The sequence below is a fragment of the Rosa chinensis genome, chromosome 6, assembly GCF_002994745.2.
Source record: "Rosa chinensis cultivar Old Blush chromosome 6, RchiOBHm-V2, whole genome shotgun sequence".
NCBI lineage: Eukaryota > Viridiplantae > Streptophyta > Magnoliopsida > Rosales > Rosaceae > Rosa > Rosa chinensis.
Window position 1 is genome coordinate 38563042 of NC_037093.1, and position 20998 is coordinate 38584039.

The 20998-nt window shown below is 38.1% G+C and overlaps 3 protein-coding genes across 4 annotated transcripts; 1 reads left to right on the top strand and 2 right to left on the bottom strand.

Moving 5' to 3' along the window:
* Positions 1 to 440: 440 nt before the first annotated feature.
* On the bottom strand, positions 441 to 5058 carry LOC112171296 (G-type lectin S-receptor-like serine/threonine-protein kinase LECRK4). Of its 2 annotated transcripts, XM_024308499.2 has the most exons (3): positions 4811 to 5058; positions 2516 to 2965; positions 441 to 2351 (listed from the first exon to the last, which is right to left on the bottom strand). In XM_024308499.2, exon 3 carries the CDS (start codon positions 1774 to 1776, stop codon positions 559 to 561), a length of 1218 nt encoding a protein of 405 aa, XP_024164267.2. In that variant the 5' UTR covers positions 1777 to 2351; positions 2516 to 2965; positions 4811 to 5058; the 3' UTR covers positions 441 to 558. The 2 variants fall into 2 exon arrangements, with proteins under 2 accessions (XP_024164267.2, XP_040365514.1); XM_040509580.1 differs by having other exon boundaries at positions 441 to 2965.
* On the bottom strand, positions 1977 to 2669 carry LOC112171297 (G-type lectin S-receptor-like serine/threonine-protein kinase LECRK3). Its single transcript, XM_024308500.1, has one exon. The coding sequence runs from the start codon at positions 2667 to 2669 to the stop codon at positions 1977 to 1979; it is 693 nt and encodes a 230-aa protein (XP_024164268.1).
* A 12933-nt stretch (positions 5059 to 17991) lies between the features above and the next one.
* LOC112171298 (uncharacterized mitochondrial protein AtMg00810) lies at positions 17992 to 19299 on the top strand. The gene has a single exon (XM_024308501.1). The coding sequence runs from the start codon at positions 17992 to 17994 to the stop codon at positions 19297 to 19299; it is 1308 nt and encodes a 435-aa protein (XP_024164269.1).
* Positions 19300 to 20998: the final 1699 nt, after the last annotated feature.

Here is a 20998-nt window from a genome sequence, read left to right on the forward strand (position 1 = left end):
ATCACCGAGTTTGAGCGGCACAAGGGGGAGTGTGGAATGATGTCGACTACTCCACATTCACATGCGTTGTGCTCTTTTTCTCCTTTGACCAAGGTTGTTTTTTCCCACAGGGTTTTTATTACTTAGCAAGGTTTTTGATGAGGCAACTTAGAAGCGCATAGCAGAGGCAACACTATTGACATGGAATATCCAAGGGGGAGTGTTGTAAATGATAATGACTATTCATGCAATAGGTATTGCTTAATGTATGCGATTGACAGACTAGTAATGTATGCGATTGACAGACTCGTAATGTATGCGATTGACATACTCGTAATGTGCGATTGACATACTTGTAATGTGCGATTGATTAGTATAGCTATTATGTATTGCCTTTTGTATACATGATGTAACCCTATATAAACCTCATGGTGAGACGAATACGATACAATTATCCAATTCTCTACAACAAAGCAAACAATAAAAAGTAGATGGAGAAACTAAATTAATAGACAGGTATACTAATCAGCTAAATACACAATTTCCAATTACATGTTGTCTAGTTAGTGCAAGACTTGGTCAATGTCTAGAACTGAAAGAATTTGGAGGGGGTGGTATCTCTAGAATCCCTTCCAGCATTAGTACCACCTTCTTCATCGAAGGGCGCAATGGTGGCTCCTCCTGGATGCAGCAAAGACCAAGCTTAACCATCTCCCGTAGTTTACTCGTGTCAATCTCATCATCATCCTTCACTAGCTTATCCAGTTCATTGGCCTCCAAACAATGGTACATCCAATTCTCAAGAGTTAATAGATCCTCAGGTATCTCCATGGTCGAACCTCTCTGACAGCATATGATCTCCAACAATACAATCCCGAAGCTGTACACGTCCGCTTTCATTGTTATCGACGTGTTCCTGTGCCACTCAGGTGCAACGTAACCTCTGGTTCCTCTGAAGCCAGTATATGTCCTGGATTGATTGGTTTTCAACAGCTTGGCTAATCCAAAATCAGCAAGCTTTGCACATTTCTGCTCACTCATCAGTATATTTTCTTGTTTGATGTCACAATGAATGATTTGTCTCTCACAATCTTCATGTAGATATAGTATACCTTGAGCTACATTGAGGGCTATACTGACTCTTTCCTCCCAAGTTGGCCTTCCACCATAAGATTTGAAAAAGAAATCCGCAAGTGAGCCGTTGGTCATGTACTCATAAACCAGAAGTCTATTTGTTCCGTCATGACAGTAGCCAAGCAATTTCACTAGATTCTTGTTATGAGTTCTCCCAATTGCATTCATCTCATTTCGAAACTCTTGCTCTCCTTCATGCACCACTGTCTCTAGTTGCTTGATTGCCACTTCTCTCCCACCAATCACCCCTTTAAAAACAGTCCCAAAAGCTCCTTTTCCCACTTGATTGGTGAAGCCTTTGGTTGCCTTTTCAAGTTCATAATATGTATATGACCGGAGTGTAACACCTTCAATTAACGATTCACCAGCTGGATTTGTAACCTTTCGGTAATCCCAAACACGATATCTATATATAACAACACCAGTAATTGCCATAATAACAAGTGAAAAAGTTAAAGTTGCAATGCTGCTAATAAATATGACCCTGTCGACATTTTTTCTTCCCTTGCTCACCCTTTTTGTACCTGAACTCTCATCATTAGTAATCTTTTTGACAAAGGTTGTCACCACAACGGTTTGGGGAGTTCTTCCAAATATTAGAGGAAGCTTTTGTTTTCTGCACTGCTGGTTCTTAAATACTGCAGCTTCGCAGTTACAATCCATCAAACAGTCATCTTTACAAGCAGTCTTATCCACTGATAGAATAGAGTATGGAGTGTTTTCCCAATCTATGTTATCCACATCAACAATAGAATATGAAGTTTCATTCTCACCTTTGCAACCAACTGTACTCAAGTTTCTCTTGCAGCCTAAATATCTTTGGCCCTCGTCGATGAAAACGAAACTAGGGAGACATACACAAGTTAAGGTTCCGGTTCCCCAAGAACACAATAAGAATTTAGGCCACAGAGTCCAGGAGGAGCACACTTATCAACAATTGGTGGTGACCACTCAATTGACCAAGAATCATTCTGACCCAAACTGTAGGAGTACAACCGGAGTATTCCATCAGCATCAATCATGAGACGATAGCCACGATTCATAGAAAGGCTATTCTGAAGAGAAAATAAACTACTTATCTTGAAACTGGTGGAATTAAGAAGATAGAGCCCCTCATTTTGATCAAGATTGAGGGACACATTGGTCCCTGCTGTGGATGTCTCAGTGTTCCAATAAGCATATTGATCACCTGTCACTGTAAATGGGCCAATTGGATACTGAACCAGGTTGCCATCTCCCTGCATGATCAGTTGAAACCTTCCACTTGAGTGATTCGTGTTCGAGATGGAGGAGATGAGCTTTGCTCCAGCAAACAGACGCTGCCCGGATACAATGGTATCTGTTGGAACATCAAAAGTCTGCAAAATGATGTTTGAATCAGAATTGTAGAGCACAAAGTTACCTGAATCAAGCAAGGAGGCCCTGACAGCAGGCTGGGAAGAATTTAAAATTGGTATAAGGAAGGCACTCTTGCTTGTTGAGATGAGCTCAACTCCACTGTCCCTCACAGTCAATCTAACATCATTAGGTAGTGGCTCTTGATTAACATGCAGCATCACGATTTGCTGTCCAGAGACTGTTTTCGGAATGGTTTTCTCAAACCAGATGCCTACAGCGAGGTCATTTCCTTGCCTGTAGAAGCCAAAGGCAAACTGACCCGAATTCGATAACCAATATGAGTTTTAATTGGGATATAGAGAAGCACCTAGGCTGATATCCCCTTGTTGAGCAGCTGCAACTTGAAGAAGAAGAAGAAAAAGAAAAACTGCATCCATGGTTGAGTTTTTCATGCTGTAGAGACCCTTGCTTATTATACAAAATAGCTTTGGATCCTTCAAGAGATGCATGGTACCTGTATCAAGCATTTTCTATTTCAAGGCCTCGGTCGGCACATATGAGAAAGAATATCATCAACCTATTCAAGATTCCAAGTGCCTAACTCAAAGTTGACCTTCATAAACTATAGAGCTACGGCTGAATTTGGAAGTAGTAGATAATGATTTCCCATTGCTTTTACTAGTGGCAGCCCTAAATCCATTCAATTCAACAGGATTGAAGTGTCAAAACGAGTAAGAAAACAAGGAACAAGTGTTGAACATGGGTACCGTTCCATTCGGTTCATTTCTGTTTCTCATGACTTGCACACTTCTGTATTTTTCATCCAAACAGTCTTGTCAATTCAAACTACTCAAGCGTTTGACAAAAACTAAATATTGATTCAATTACTTCAAAAATTTTATCAAACAATTTCTAAGAGCTGCCCAGTACTTCACGTCGTATTACCTACCATATATACGCCCGGCAGAGACTTGGGTTATTGAACGACAAAAGATCAAAGACGACTTGGACCAAATCCAGGCCATAAAATTATCAACTACCAAATTCTGAAATTATTTCATGCAAACCACTAAACGCTGTGGCCAAATAGTGGTACAAGTTACACAGAGGTAAAACAGTACTACATTAACTCTTTGTAACCACCTTTTTTATTTTAGGTCCTTTTAACCACAGCACTGTTTCCAGATATCTTTGTTGCACTAAACCACCTTTCCCTCCCTTTCCTTCTCTTCCGGTTCCAAAAGAATGAAGAAAATGGAACAATAGTATCGAATACTACCCACCAGCACACATAGTATGTAAGCTAGGCTTGTTCTATGACCAAAACCTGGCGATTTTCGCCACAGGCTCTACCTCGTAGAAGTCGTAATATCACTGTTAAGGAGATGAAGGGATGTATTCCACAAATTGGTATTAATTCACAACCAATTCATCAATCAGCTCCAACAAATGCAAATGGTTACACCCGTATCAAAAGAAAACAAATTAAAGAAAGAAGCAAATTGCAATGGGACGGGGGATGGAGAGGGTCTACAGCCTACAGGTATAGACCGAATTGAAGTGATTGGGTTTCTGTATCCACCGCCGTAAAGGTTGACTGCAGTTAGTGTTCGCGCGCCTTATTTTTCTCCATCTCTAAATCTAGAGTCTAGTTTTACTGTAGCTTAACGGCCTAAGCCTTTCACATGCGCCAAATAAGTTTATCTTAGGCCTACGAAGCCTTTGGATTCCCTTGACAAAGTCAAAAAAAAAAAAACGGGGCCTAAGCCTTGGTTAGCTTCCTTTCACGGCTCGAAACGGAGGAACAGTGTCGTGCTACTCTACTCGCTGATTTTGAATGCCCAGTTTTGTACGCGCTGAAGTCATCAGTCCTCTCCTCTCCTTCTATTCATCAAGTCGATTTCTCATTGTTACTGAGGTTAGCGCTGAACTACTTCAGCTATAAAGCAACTGCTAAATTCAGATGAAGATTCGAACAGCCTAGACGTTTACTGCGACGTAGCTTTGGCATTTGGTAGTCGGATCTCTCTGTTTTTGTTGGTCGTTTGAACCTGAAATCATAACTCTCTCCTTCTTGCATTCCACTAAACCCATCAGCGAACTCTCCGAAACATATCCACAAACAAATTCGAATTGGAAGTTATTGTTCTAATATAATGTATTGATTCCAAACTACAATTTCTTGTTGTAATGCACAATTGTGAAACAAATTGGACCCGTAGAAGCACAATCACACCTGGAAACAGTGGCCTCCGCGGTGGCCGAAAATCCCCAAACAGCCTAATCTTCAAAACTTAACCGAAATTGAAAACTAACTAAACCACAATGTATATTTCGCGGAGTAAACGAAGTTCCATACCTCTTGCACGGCTAACTGTCGTCGGATTCGCCGGAAAATGCTTGAAAACCTTCGAACTCCGGAAGCTTTGGAGCTCCGACTCTCCTTCCTTGTTCGGATATGGAACAAACCAAGAGCTGAGAGAAGTAGGCGATGAGAAGGCGAGTTGAAAGGCACCTGTAATCCCTGTGATGTGGCCTGAAGCCGGAGTTTTGGTCGGGTAAATGTGGCGGTTCGGTGGGTCGACGAAACGGGTTGAAAGAAGCAGGGTCTGGTTCGGTGGCAATTTTTATGGTGTTTTTTTTTCCCCCGATAAGAAGTGCAATTGAATTTGTTTAGGTTTTTTTTTGTAATATCATTTTAATTTTTTTATTATCAGATTATAATTTTTTAATTTTGTTTGTGTTATTCTTGTGTAAAAAAATTATAAACAAATCGATTACATTATATAAAAATGTGTAATTTTTAAAATAAAAATTAATACATATTAATTTTAGCAGTGAATGCGGACTTTGTGGATAAAAAAAAAGTGAAGGAAACACTTATAAAAATCAAAATAAATACTACGGGTGTCTAAAAAATGTCTCGATAATTCTCATGGACTCGTCATGACGTGTCCTTTATTGTCGTGTCCGATCCTTTATGTGGAGGGTGCATAGAAATATACTGCCTACAAGAGTCAATTTGGATCGAAAATGTGTGCAGTTGGATACTAGATGTGTATTTTGCAACAATTATGCAGAGGATGCCCTGCATGCAGGGGCGGATCTACATAGAGCCCAACGCTTGGGCACTTGCCTAGACTGGATTTTTGATTTTACATTGATTTGGTGTAGGCAAGGGATGTGACAATGGCAAAAATAGGGCAAAACAAGGTGAATTGGGGAAGAAATGGCAGAAATTAGGCAAAAACAGGGCAAAACCAAGGCAAAATCTTCACAATTGCCTCCAAAATCTGCAACTTCTCTCTAATTTTCCTCCCTTCCCCTCCAGCCATTGACTTGCCTTATCTGAAAAAAATTTCTGGATCCGCCCCTGCCGCATGTTCTAAAAAATTGCAAGAGAATTTAGGAGTATTGGCTATGGGGCCCGCTGCAACTTGAGGTACGTAACCACCCTTCATCTAATGTTCATGCATGGCTTCTGCATGTTTATGATTTGCTGCCCAATTACAAGCTAGAGCTCTTCTTTATGCTTGTTTGGGCAATATGGGTAGAACGCAACAATGTTACTTGGAAGGGGACCTCATTTTGTCCCTTGAATACTGCTATCTGGGCTACCAAGCTCCTTGAGGACTACCATGCGGCTCATCCGGGGTCACCAAAGAAGAAGTCAAGGCATAAAACTAAGTGGCAGCTGTCACCTCGAGGTAGGCTGAAACTTAATATTGATGGCGCATTTCACAGCGCTACTGGTCAAGGGGGTATTGGGGCTCTCATCAGGAATGAAGATGGTGTGTGTCTCGCTGCGATTGCACGTCCCTTTCCCCATGCTAGATCAGCCTTTCAGATGCAGTTTGAAGCCATGAGAGCAGGACTTTTACTCATCATTCACTAAGGATTAGTCAATGTTGATATTGAAACTGACTGCTCTTTGCTGATTGCTGCACTCAAAAGTGACACGGAGGACTACTCTGAAGTTGGTTGTATTGTTGAGGATTGCAAATCATATCTGCATGCAATTTCTTCTATTAATCTATACTCTGTCTATCGTGAAGCAAACGGTGTGGCCCATAGATTGGCACACCTTGCTAGTGTTGATTACTGGTTAGATGAGACTCCTGTGATTATCCGGGATGCTCTCTTTGAGAATTCTTGTACTAATACTCAAGGTGTAGGTAATATGTTCCCCTCGCTATACAATCATCCTTCTTATTCTATTAATAATATTTTTGGGCGTGGGGCTGAGCCTCCCAGTTAGACTGGTTCCAAACCCAGTTGCAAAAAAAAAAAACATATTAATTTTAGCAATGAAGATGGACCTTGTGGGAAAAAAAAAAAAAACAGAAAGATTGAAGGAAGCACTTATAAAAATCAAAATAAATAGTAGGGTGTCTGAAAAATGTCTCGAAAATTCCCACGGACTCTTCATGACGTGTACTTTATTATCATGTCTCAATCCTAAATATATACATATTAATTTTAGCAGTGAAGATGGGCTTTGTGGAAAAAAAATAAAAAAAAAGAAAGAGTGAAGGAGACACTTATAAAAATTGAAATAAATAGTACGGGTATCCGAAAAATATCTCAAAATTTTGACAAACTCGTCATGATGCATACTTTATTGTCGTGTCTCAAACCTTATATCCGTTAATGGTTTTGCTATTCAATGTACAGATTTAATAAAAATTAAAAAAAGACTTACTGGGTTTACAAATTAAGTAGATCAAAATCGAAACATAAACGAAATTAGATGCATTTTGGACTAGTAGCTTAAAATGATGTTATAATCAAATCCAACGGTCGATGTCTCAGGCCTATGATCGATGATGATCTTGCCATTTGCAGTGTGTTATTAATAAAAATAGAAATTTACACACAAGTGTCAATTTGAAACTTTAATTTGTGATAAGGCCACCGGATTTGGCCGGAGGTCGACCGGAGACCCACCGGAGTTGGCCGGAGACCTCGCCGGAGAAGAGAGAGAGGATGATTGTTGACTTTTTATTCTAGTGGCATTTGTGTAAATATATTGGTTTTTTATATCGAAAATTTAACACATTTTTTAATCTAGTGGCCTTATGAGGGAAAAAAATAGTCAGTGGCCTTATGACAAAAAAAACTTTGAAATATGCACTTATATGTAATTAACCCAAATAAAAATAGGGTTATTAAACCTCATTCAATTGACCGATTAGATCGAAGTCATAACCTTGTCCAAATTGGATGATTTTTGAACTCAAAGCCTAAAATAATATACTTTTCACATCTAATGGTTGGTTTGTGAAGTTTATGAGTTGTTGACGGTCTTTCCCTTTTTAGTGTGGAGTTGATAAAAATAAGGTTATTAAGCCTCATCCGGTTGATCGAGTGGATCAAAATCATAACAGCAACAAAATAGTGTAATTTTTTGACACGAACCCTAAAATAATATAATTTTCACATCTAACGGTTGGTTTCTCAAGTCTATGATCCGTTGATGGTCTTGCCCTTTGAAGTATATCTAATAAAAATAGGGTTATTAAGTCTGATTCAATTGAACCTAAAACATAAAATAATGTACTTCTTACATCTAATGGTCAGTGCCCATGGCCTAACATCAGCGAAAGCTATGGATTCGTCTTGATGCCCTCTTTCTAGCCTTGGAGATTTGAGTTAGATCCAACAATTTTTTCTAGAGATCTTGTACTAGGAGGCTTGATTTACAAACAATTTTCTGGGGGGCGATTCATATTAGTGAGAAGATAAGGATTTAGAATGCAAGTTGCGGTGTTACTAACTTTGAACAATGTCAAATTTGAAGCTCTGATTTTAGGTAGGGTATCTCGGAGAACCTTTCCTTTTAAATTGATAAATAGAATTTTTATTGAAATAAGTGACTTATTTGATATTGGTCGAGTTAAGTCTTGAATATTACCGCTTTATAAAACTTGTGTTATAATGATTATAATGTCATTCATGATACATTTATAGATTTGTAAAAGAAGTTTGAAGGATATGTAGAATATCGATTTGGATTACGGGAAACGAATACTTTTGTGTAGTTAAGCTTGACTAGTTTGGCCAAATTTCAGGTGGGCTAATAAAGCTTTACGATTTTGGTAATCAAGTTTAAGCAAGATGACTAGCAAAAAGGGAATCTGAATTGTTACTACGTGTTAGATCATATATTCAAAACATCTAGAGTCACCCCCGGGTTGGTAAAATACATGATATGGGATGTGTAGGCTCTCTTGTTTTGATATATGGACTAATGAGTAATTAAATGAAACTCATTTGACAATTATCGTTTCTATTATTCATTTTTGTAAGAATTTTTTGATAACTTGTTTGTGACTTCTAGATAATAATGACTTAAAAAAGTTTGGCCCTACTGAACGTAACCTCACCCCTATAGACTTTTGTTCGGGTGTGACACAAGTTTTGAGAAGAACTAAGCTGGATGAGTCTAGAATGAAGATCCTAGAAGAAAGAGTTTATTTACATTCTTCTTTGTGACACTCACACCTCAAATTCGACGTTAGGTGCTTAAAATCTACCGACACCAAGGGCGTGACATGTACGATGCGATGACACACTTGCCCTTTGAAGAATGTGGTGAAAAAAAAAAGGTAATTAAGTCTTAGTCGGCTGACCGAGTGGATCGAGGACATAACTATGATGGAATTGTTCGGGTTTTGAACTTGATACCTAAAATAATGTACTTGTCACATTGTAAGGATAGTGTCTTAAGTGTACGATCCGATTAAACACTTGCCTTTTGAAGCGTGTAGTGAAAAAAAAAGTTATTAGGTGTTAGTCGGTTAACCGAGTGGATTGAAGACGTAACTATGAAGGAATTGTTCAAATTTTGAACCCAAAGCCTAAAATGATGTACTTGTGACATCTAACGAGTGATGTCTCAAATGTAGGATCCGATGACGCGCTTCCCTTTTGAAGCTTGTTGTGAAAAAAATAGGGTTATTAAGTCTTAATCGGTTGACCGAGTTGGTCGAAGACATAACTATGAAGGAATTGTCTGAATTTTGAACCCGAAGCATAAATAATGTACTTGTCACATCTAATGGACAGTATCACAAGTGTATGATTTGATGACGCTTTTGTCCTTTGAACGTTGTAGTGAGAAAAAAAGGGTTATTGAACCTTAATTTTTTGATTGAGTGGATCAAAGTCATATCTATGACATAATTGTTCGAGTTTTGAACCCGAATCACTCAGTTATATCTATGACAGAATTGTCCGAGTTTTGAACCTGTAGCTTAAAATAATGTACTTGTCGTATTGGACGAACGGTGTCTCAAGTGTACGATCTGATTACGCCCTTGCCCTTTAAGCGTGTAGTAAAAAAAAGAATAGGGTTATTGAGTCTTAGTTGATTGACCGAGTGGATCGAAGACGTAACTATGATGGAATTGTCTGAGTTTCGAACCCGATGCCTAAAATAATTTACTTGTCACATTTAAGGGACGATGTCTCAAGTGTACAATCTGATGATACCCATGCCCTTTGAAGTGTGTAGTGAAAAAAAAAATGAAAAAAAAAGGGTTATTAAGTCTTGGTTGGTTGACTGATAGGAGCATTTTAATGTGATATTTTAATAGTTAATTCCTCACATTTTGCTTAGTTAATTCCTTAACTGAATCGATTTTTAATTCAGTTTCTATTTTTAGGTACATTGGAGTAGATGAAGGTGAAATGAGCGTTAGGTCCATAATTACCTGGAAATGATGGAGAAAAATGGAAATGTACTAAAAGATCAATTTTACACATATTCCTACTCCGGCTAGGAGAAACCAAGCCAAGCAAAGAAAGAAGGAGCGGCCGCCTGACCAAATGAACTTCAAATGAGCTGAAACCTTCCAGATCCATTCTAGACACCCAAAGGATCATTTCGTATGAAGAGTACCAGAGCAAAATATGAGTGGAAGGCCTTCAAACAATCAGCCCAATTTTCTACAGAAGCAAAACCGGAAAACTGGACCTATAAGAGGTCCAGCAGCATTTCCGGCCCAACCACATGGATTGAAGCTCTGAAAATTTGTCAGGATGATCTACACTCATAGTGGAACATTTCATATGAAGAAGTCGAAGGCATATAATGAAGTCTTGTTGGAGAAATAATTGAAGGAATAAAGGGGCAGAAACTGACCTGAAAACAGCTCAACACCACATATTCATGTTTCCCACCCACATGAAGAAAGCTAGATGCTTTTATCTTTTTCCTTGGATATATTTTTTCTACAATCTCTTTAATAGATCATCATCACTTCCATGTTGCTGCACCTTCATGCTTTGCTTTCATTTCATCATTTCTCTTTCTTTTCCATATTCTACAAATCACTTTCATACTCCACTTTCATTATTTTTCTTCCACTCATCATTTCACTCTTCTTTTTCTTCCCTATATAAACACCTTCTCCTCTCATTCTAAAACATATTCCTTCATCCATTCCATCTTCTTTGTCTCTCCATTTTTTTTCCATTTTCCTCTACACATTCCTTCATCCATCTCATCTTCTTTGTCTCTCCATTTCCTTTCCATTTTCCTTTTCCATTCTCTAGTTCTTAGTTTTGCATTTTCAAGTAAAGAGAAGAAGAAGAAGCCGTGAGGACATAGCCTCCATCGTCCACCTTGAAGACTTGCTTCCAAGATTCAAGATTCCAACATTCAAGCTCTCCATCTCCATCTCCCCTCACGGTGTAATTCATTCTTTTTCCTTGTAATGATCTTTTGTTTTCCTTGTTTGAATTCATATGAACTTGTTTCTAGTTAACAATAATGTTTAGGGTAAAGTTTAAACCCAACTTCTATGTTTAAATAAAGAATTTCGATTCTTATGTTGTGATTCCAAAGTTGCTTATGTGTGATTGTTGATTGAATTTGCTTTATAGATATCTTTTGTATTTTAATCTTATGTGGTTCGAAACACTTAGGGTTTTGATATGAATGGTGCTAGATTTAAGAACATGATTCAACTTTTTGTGTTATGAACTTAAATCAAAAGTAGTAAAGGTTTTGGACAAAAATCGAATTCAATTGAAGAGGATTGCAATTAGGTGAACTTATTCATACTAAGTTGTACACTTGAGTTGATAGCCTTTCTATGTGTTTCATGCGTTGAACATGTCATGATTGACTAGCTTTCTAGGGCTTGATTACATGTTTGATAGGATTAGTCTATGTGCTTTCACTTAAATTAATTAGCATTGAAAAGTAAAATGTGGGAAATCGTTTGCTTTCGAATGTTTCACATGATCAACTCCTTTCACATGACTTGGAAGAACAATGTAGGGTTAATTCGAATTCAATGATAAACTTGGGTTTAATCTTTGTTTCTTATGTTTTATTCTTGTACATGTGTTTTTATATTTTCTTTATTTTATTTATTTTAATTTTCAATTCTATAATTCTTAAAACCCTCCCCCCTTATTTTTGTTCACTTGTATATATTTATTCTTTATTTTATTTTTGTAAATAATACTTTTCTTTATTTGTTTCACAATTACAGGTGTACCCTCAATCCCCGGAATAGAACGATCCCTACTTACTTATATTACTAACGACATTTCAGGGTTAAATTATGCGCTTGCTTTGAGCGCATCATTGACCAAGTGGATCAAAGACATAACTATGATGAAATTGTCCTTGTTTTAAACCCGATGCCTAAAATAATGTACTTTTCACTTGTCACTTGTCACATCGAACAGATGGTGTCTCAAATGTATGATTGGATGACACCCTTCCTCTTTGAAGCTTGTAGTGAGAAAAAATAGGGTTATTGAACCTTAATTTGTTGACTGAGTGGATATGACAGAATAAAGTCTTAGTTGGTTGGCTGAGTGGATCAAAGACATAACTATGATAGAATGATCCGAATTTTGAAGCTGAAGCCTAAAATGATGTACTTGTCATATTTAACAGACGGTGTCTCAACTGTATGATCTGATGACGCATTTGTCTTTTGAAGTGTATGGTGAAAAAAAAAAATAGGGTCATTAAGTCTTAGTTGGTTGATCAATTGGATAGAAGACATAACTAACCGAATTGTCTGAAATTTGAAAATGTTGCCTAAAATAATATACTTGTCACTTCAAATGGACGGTGTCTCAAATGTATGATCTAATGGTGCCCTTACCCCTTGAAGTGTGCGGTAGAACAAAAAATAAGATTATTAAGTCTTAATCGGTTGACTGAGTGGATCGAAGGCATAATTTTGATCGAATTGTCTAAGTTTTAACCTAATGCCTAAAAAATAATGTACTTGTCACATCAAACAGACAGTGTCTCAAGTGTGCAATCCGATTGACCCTTTACCCTTTGAAGCATGTAGTAAGAGGGGGGGGGGGGGGGAACCCCCAAACAGTATGTTGCCTGAAATATATTGAGTTAATAATATTGGATTTAGGATAGATCGGCTTTGGATTAGGGGAGCGAAGACAACTCGATCACCTCTATTTCTAAGACATTCGAATTAAATCAAATTGGGGGAGGAGAATAGAGCATGAGAGATAAGCTTTACAGTTGGGAGAACTATCACGTGCATCCCTTGTGATTTCTACCTTAACTAACGTCATATAACTTAGCAACTCCCAATGTTAGCTAAACCATGGTTGTCGTACTGCTCCCGTACGGTATTATACTGCAGTAGATGTTTACTGCGATGGATAGACGATGCTCCACTTGTATCTTCCTCTTCTTTTCTTCCAACCTAAGTTTCTTTATGTTTTTTTCTGGAGCCATGTACGTCAAACTTCTTTATGGGTTTCAAAGATCGGAGAGTCTTCTGTAGACCACTGTCCATATGCACCTTGATTAATTTCGACGCGTGAGCAACATGGCCACTAGGTTACTCAGGGTGGTTAGGCAAAGTGGATGTCTGATGAGTTGGAAGACGTTAGTGAAGGTTGGGTATAGCATGGTAGATATGTGATAGCTCCCCCAAACCCTAAAGAGGAACAATGAAATCCAAAATGACCTTAGAGAAAGGATTGTAAATAATGAAATCTTTAGCTTGATAAACAAGAATAGTGGTCACCCATTCCAGCAAATGGCTTTTTTTAAGATGACCAAATATTCTATACAAAGCTTCAGGTATAGTTAAGTCACTACATCATCCACAACCCAACTCTTTACATATTGATTACTCTTCTTTTGATAAAAACCTCCATGGAAGTTAAGTTATAACATCCACTTTAATTTTCTTCCAACAGCTGGATTACATAATACCATTCTTTCATATTTTCTTGTTGCAAGAGTTCATAATAAGTATATACTCTTGCCATACAAAATACAACAATATAGTAAAATAATGAGCTAAATATTGATGAGTAAACTGTGATTTGGGTTTAAAATCAATTCAATCCCTGGACTTCTAATTTCATCAAAGACGATTTTCAATTTTGACCTAATAGGTCCAATTCATTAGTATTCTGTTAAATGTGCCTTTGTGATGTGCCTCATGTGGAACCCATATTTTATGATGTGACTGACGATTCTAGAGGCTGTCCGCCATATTTGATTTTTTGTGTCTCTTTTGCAAAGAAAATGTTGACGAATTTGAACAAAAGAAATGGAACAAGAAAAACCCTAAAATTTCATAAAATCTTTAATTCTTGATGGCTAGACAAAGGTTTTCTGCGTCCAACTCGCCCAAATAATTAATGTCAGTATTCCTCATGTGGGTTTTGCTAGCGGAGGCCTCATTTGCTTCATATAGGAAGGATAATATAGACAATTTACATTTACCCTTTTTTTCCTGCTCCCTTTTTCATCTTGTTGGACCAGCTAAAATATTATCATATTCTATAAGATTTTATGTTCTTCATTTTGGATGTACACCTGTACTGTACTTTTTTTCCTAATAAAATAGAGACACCGCGTCTATTCTTTGCTATCTTTTTCTCTAGGTGCCAAAATTTTTTATGGTTATCCAGTTGTGATTAGATGAATGCATTCTAAATGTTTTGCTCTTAATTCTTGATATTGAATCAACTCAATCAAGTAGTGAATGACTACAAATGTTGGTTTTTTTTTTTTTGTGGGAAAAAAAATTATTTAGGGGAGTTCCTCGACAGTAAAATATAATAACAGGACCCACTTCTGGGATGAACAATTTGATTCCACAAAGAGCCGGATACCAAAGAAATACCCAACTTGGCCAAATTTTCCGCCGTGAAATGTGCCTTTTGAAGAATGTGACAGAAGGAGTCAAGGAGATAGAATCAAAAGAAACAACCATCTTGTTTTAACAGACCATCCAAAAATTAAAAAAACATCTCCATATGTTCAACAATGATTTTCCTACTCCATAGTTGAGGAAAGACCATTTCTCCGATTATTTTTGTAGCCGTTCCAAAGAACTTGGAAGAGACTTCTCTAAGAGCAAGAATTTCAGCAAGGTGAATATTGTTTGATCCTTCCTTGCACTAGCCAAAAGAGGTAGCCCTATGAATGAAACCAGAAGCAGCATGAGCATTGGTGACAACCGAGTCATAAAAAAATTTAGCTTAGTACATGGATATATGGGAGGATACCATCTGATTAATTAAGCCTTCTTGACATGAGGATTTGCTTTCCAAAAGGGACAACCAACAACAGCTATAACCAAGATGACCTTAGAGGGGTGAGGTACATTTTTTGAAAATCTTATTGTTGTTGAATTTCCAGGTCTACTGTTCTTCTGAGATTGAGAGTGCTCTCAATCAAGGATCAAAATATCTGCGATATTTTTTATATATTCCCTGATATCTCTCTTTTTGAAGGGATCGATATATCATTGAGGGCAAATATCTTATATTCCACTGTTTCTATAAAATTTCTCCGATATCGTTAAATATCCCGGATATATAAGATATTTAAGATATATCCAGACAAAATAAAGAAAAATCTGTAAAATATATGATAAGAAAAAATTTGGGTGAGAAGTAATTCTCTAAAAGCGAATTTATGTGTAGAGAAATCCCCTTGAGGCAAATATATATGGATGAGGAGTAATCCTCTCAAAGGAAATCTGGGTGAAGAGATATTCCCTTAAGGTGAATTTGGGTGAGTAATCCCCTCGAGGTGTATTTGGGTGAATAGAAATCCTCTCAAGGGAAATCTGGGTGAGGACCAAGGTTGAACCAATTTACCTGTGAAAGTAATTTTGATCATGTCACCCAAGATGAAGATCACAGAGCTAAAACAACTGGTCATAATGCACAAGGCCAGATTGTTTATGGGAAGAGAACTAGTGGTGCAAATGATGGTCAAAATACCTTATCTGATGTTGCCTTTAGTTTTGACTATATCAGTTTAGGCACAGAGCACAGTTGGACCTCAATTAAATCCACTAAGGCAACAATGAATTTCACTATAACTCTTATGGATATAATCAATATGGAAAACAGTTGGCAGCTCAAAAGATATCTATAACTATCATATTCATCACTACAATTCGTACTATATAGGTCATATAATTTGATCTGACTATTGTATTTTCGTAGAACAGCGAGTGTCTTTTTAACCATGTAGAGTCTTTTTTGTAATGTAGATGAAGTTGACATTATATCTATTTATATGTAAATTCAAAATTAAATTTTTTGAAAACAAATTATTATTTTTTCCATAATATTTATGATATTCCTAACATCTCCCTATTTCAAAGTTCCGATAGATACATAGATACCTGTATTTTAATCCCTACTCTGAACGTTGCCAATATTCAAACACTCTAAGAAGCTAGTTTCCCCTTATAAATATTCAAGTAAACATAGCTAGTGTTTTATTTTAAGATTACTAAGTTGAATAGACTAAACTAATCTATAATAGCTACTTTCTACAACATGAGAGCTCTTCTCTTCTATCTCTACTGGCAGCGGCAAACCCCAGTTCTAGGGTTTTGCTCGTCGAGATCTTTAGCCTCCGATGATTCTCCTCGTGTAGCCTGTTTGTCGTCCTCCTTGAGGTCGTCTGTATCCTATGTTCAATCATTGGGTTGTGGCACCCAATTCTTGATGGACTGCCATTCCAAACTATACGGTGGTGCTAGTGGGGAGTCTGCTCGGGAGATCATTTGCTTGAGGGATTCTCGCTGGAGGAGGTGCTTCTCCAAAGCAGGTTTGTGGGAGAAAATCCGACTTTGGGATCTTGGATATGTTTCGTCTACTTTCGCGGGGATGGAGAGGTGGGTGTGATAAGGATCGGGTAGGCCTGATGGTGGCAGTCAGTGATAGTGGAGGTTGGGATGGCATCCAATCGTAGCGGTTGAAGGACTTCGGTTGGTATATGGATCTGATTTGGGTTGCAAGGTTGATTTGGGATGGTGGTCTTTGGAGCTCCACTTTCTTCCGACCTGCCTTTATTTCCTCTAGTCACGACCGTTCATTGCCCTTATGCTCTGATGTATTGGCAACAGTGGTCGAGTGGTGTCGGCGAAGGGATAGGGAGACCGATCGGAGTGGTCTGGGTGCCCATAGTATTTCTCTATGAGTTTGTGTCTGTATGGTGGGCCTTGCAGGGTGTGTGTGGGCTTTCCCTAGGCCTACGCACCCTTGGGCTCACGTTTGGGACCCAATGGTTGTTGTTGCCTAATCCGGGCTCTAGTTCACTTTTGGGTTAGACAGTCGGTCTCATGGTTCTTGTTCTTGAGAGTTCAATTGCTAACATCCAAGTTTTTGGCACCCTTGGTTGCCTTCGTCCTCTCGGGAGCCTCACCTCACTCTCTTGAGGTATATCTACTACAGTTTTGCTGCTGAATTGATATATGCAGTGCAGTTCTTGACTTTTCGGCTTCTAATCATGTCCGAAAGGCATTTAGTCATACCCTAGTTACTTATTAGATGCGCTTGTGCATCTTGTTTTGTTTTATTGCTTTCTTTCGATTCATTTGCATCTCTCCATGTACTTCTCAGTTTCACTTAATAAAGTTTGACGTCTTCCCTTCAAAAAAAAAAAAAAACAAAGATTACTAAGTTGAATAACTTTAAACTTATTTTTTTCTAACATTTAAGTGGTCGATGTTCATTTGTGTTCTATGCTTTCAAATTACAAAATTACAACTTTGCTCACGAAACTTTGATCTTTATTTAATGATCACTTTACTCACTCACTGTCAACACCCTTTGTTAGCGACATTAACTCCTTGCCTCAATCAAGCGTGATCTCTTCCCCAAATCAAGCTCATTAACACTAATATCTTCAGTCACTGTATTAGCATTGATATTAGGCTAAACTTGTAGATCTTACTTTAATATGCAATTATTGTTAGGCATGTAATACTCTGCTATATATATGTAAACTTGAAAATCATTCATCAATGAAAATCATATTCAACATGGTATCAGCCTAATTTAGGATCCTCACCTGTCGTTCCTTTTCGTTCCCTTTCTCTAGCTTCTGGATCTTCCTCTCCTTTTTCCCAGCATCAATGGCCACCCCACCTTCCTCACTCACTCCTGCCCAAAACACTGCCCAATTCACCAAATTAACCGAAACCAACTACTTAACTTGGCTTCGCCAGATTAAACCTTACCTTTATGGACAAAAACTTTGGGGCTATGTAGATGGGTCTATCTACAAGAGGACGTTTACAAAATGCCTTCCTACATGGCTATCTACAAGAGGACGTTTACATGACCCAGCCCCCTGGCTTCGTCGATTCCTCTCGGCCCTCCTATGTCTGTAAGCTTCACAAGGCACTTTATGGCCTCAAACAAGCACCCCGTGATTGGTTTCAACGCATGAGTTCTTTTCTGCTTTCTGTTGGTTTTCACCATAGTAAAGCTGATTCATCCTTATTCATCTATCAACATGGCCTGCATGTGATTTTCTTCTTACTCTATGTTGATGATATTGTTGTCACGGGCAGCAGTGACCGGCTTCTTCAAAGTTTTATCGATGCCTTGGGCCGTGGATTTGACATTAAGGATCTTGGTCCCCTACACTATTTCCTTGGTTTACAGGTCACACCTCATTCCAATGGCCTCCTCATCAATCAACTCAAGTATGCTCATGACATTTTAAAGAAGCATGATCTGTTACACAATCAACCAGTGAGCACCCCAATGTCAGCTAAGACTGTTCTCACCACACATGATGGGGACCTTCTTGCAAATCCCACTGTTTTTCGTGAGATGGTTGGCTCACTGCAGTACCTCACTATTACACGGCCTGACATTGCCTTTGCTGTCAATTCTGTGTCCCAATTTATGAGTCATCCTCGTGCTCCCCATCTCATTGCTGCCAAACGTATTCTCCGCTATTTCAAAGGCACTCTGGGCCATGGTCTCTCTTTCAGTCCTCAGTGCCATCCTGTCCACCTATCTGCTTACTCTGATGCCGATTGGGCCGGTTGTCCTGACTCTCGCCGTTCCACTTCCGGCTATCTCATTTACCTTGGCAATACACTTATCTCTTGGTGTTCCAAAAAGCAGCCTACCATTGCTCGCTCCAGTGCAGAATCTGAATATCGATCCCTTGCTCATGCTAGTGCTGAGACAACTTGGTTAGGCTTCTTACTGTATGAGCTTGGTGTCCATATTCAGTACCCCATTCTGCTTTACTGTGATAATCTCAGTGCCACATACATGGCTTCTAATCCGGTCTTCCATGCTCGCACCAAGCACATAGAGTTAGATTATCACTTTCTTCGGGAAAAGGTAGCCCTTGGGAGTCATCAGGTTCATTTTATCCCTTCCATAGATCAACCTGCTGACCTTCTTACTAAACCACTCCACAAGCAGCGCCATACTCTCCTGTGTACCAAACTTGTGCGTCCCGAGCCGCCCAGTTTGAAGGGAGGTGTTAGCGACATTAACTCCTTGCCTCAATCAAGCGTGATCTCTTCCCCAAATCAAGCTCATGAACACTAATATCTTCAGTCACTGTATTAGCATTGATATTAGGCTAAACTTGTGGATCTTACTTTAATATGCAGTTATTGTTAGGCATGTAATACTCTGCTATATATATGTAAACTTGAAAATCATTCATCAATGAAAATCATATTCAACACCCTTACTCACATTCAATGTTGTGTTATTCTTAATTTTCTTTCATTAATGTCACGCTCCAATTTTTAAAACAATTAAAAATCAAGATAATCTCACAATTATATCGGACTTGAATGGTTCAATCATCAATACAAAATACCTGGAAAACTTTTTTCATTTTTAACCAAGTACAAAGTGATGTTGAACACACAATGTCAATACAGACTCACTCCATAGAGTCATATATTACATTACATAAGTTTACGTATTAAGTTGCAACAACAAAATAATAAGTAAATGCTCATCAGAACTCACTACATAGTTGAAGTCTTAACAACACTAAAGCCACAAAAATAGCTTCCTACCCATACAGCAGCTACTAGAACTCAGCTTCACCCGTGATTACCCTAACCTGCAGGATTAACGCCTACACCATCGAATAGTGCACCAGATTGCCACACAACAAACCCGATAAGGTTTTAAAAGCTTGTATGAGTAAACTCAAATACAAAAATCACACAACTCACATGAATCAAGAGGAAAACTTTCCACTTGAGGAAAATAACTCACACCAAAATCACGAGGAATCCACTGATTCAATTTAAGGAAGCAACACACACAAATCCCGAGGAGAACCTTTCAACTTAAGGAAAAGAAACTCACACCATGATTCCTTAGAAACCCAATATCCTTTTCCCAAAAGAAACAATACAAGTCATATAAAATGTTAACCTAACAAATCAATATGAAAATTCGGTTCAACTTGGACAATATAACTCAAAGAAGAAACTCATGTAATGAATCCTTCCAAAACTCAACACCTTTTCCTAAAAGGACAATATCACAAGTCACCCCGTGACAAAATCGTATAAAAGGTTAACCTAACAAATTAAATATGATACTTTGGTCAAACGTGGAAAAAAATAGGTACCCAGGAGTCGTAAGTAACCTACTTAGATCCATGAGATATGATAGCAAACATACTAGAGCTCTAACTGATCGTAACCATTCACCTGGCCAAAGGTGTGATTCCCGATATATTGCCTGAGGCAACAACTTGCGACCCTGGATCCTTAGGCCAACCTGACCCTTAGATCAAAACATCAAATGAGTCACATTGGACCCAAAATGTTACCCAAATCTCAAAAGAAGAAATTACAATTTGTGACTCTCAAAACCTCAGACCACTGGTCGTCAGATCAAAACATTTAAAATGGTCACACCGAACTTGAAAATGTTACCCAAAACTCAAAGGAGAAATCACAACCTATAACTACCAAATCCTCAAACGTGTTTTAAACCAATAGAAAATATCATTTCCTACAATATATTGTTTCCTAAAAGTTATATGGCCAAAACAATAAATGAACCCACGCACACATATTGCTTGCATCACAACAAGATTACCAATACATATATATTTCACGTTAAATACACACACACACACACGTAGTCATTCACTCAAGAATGTCATTAATACCAACTATAGTTTGCAGTTAAATAAACATCTCCCAAAAACGTTAAGGTAACTCTGTTCGTAAATGAACATTGTGATATTACTCACATCTGAATCCCGCTA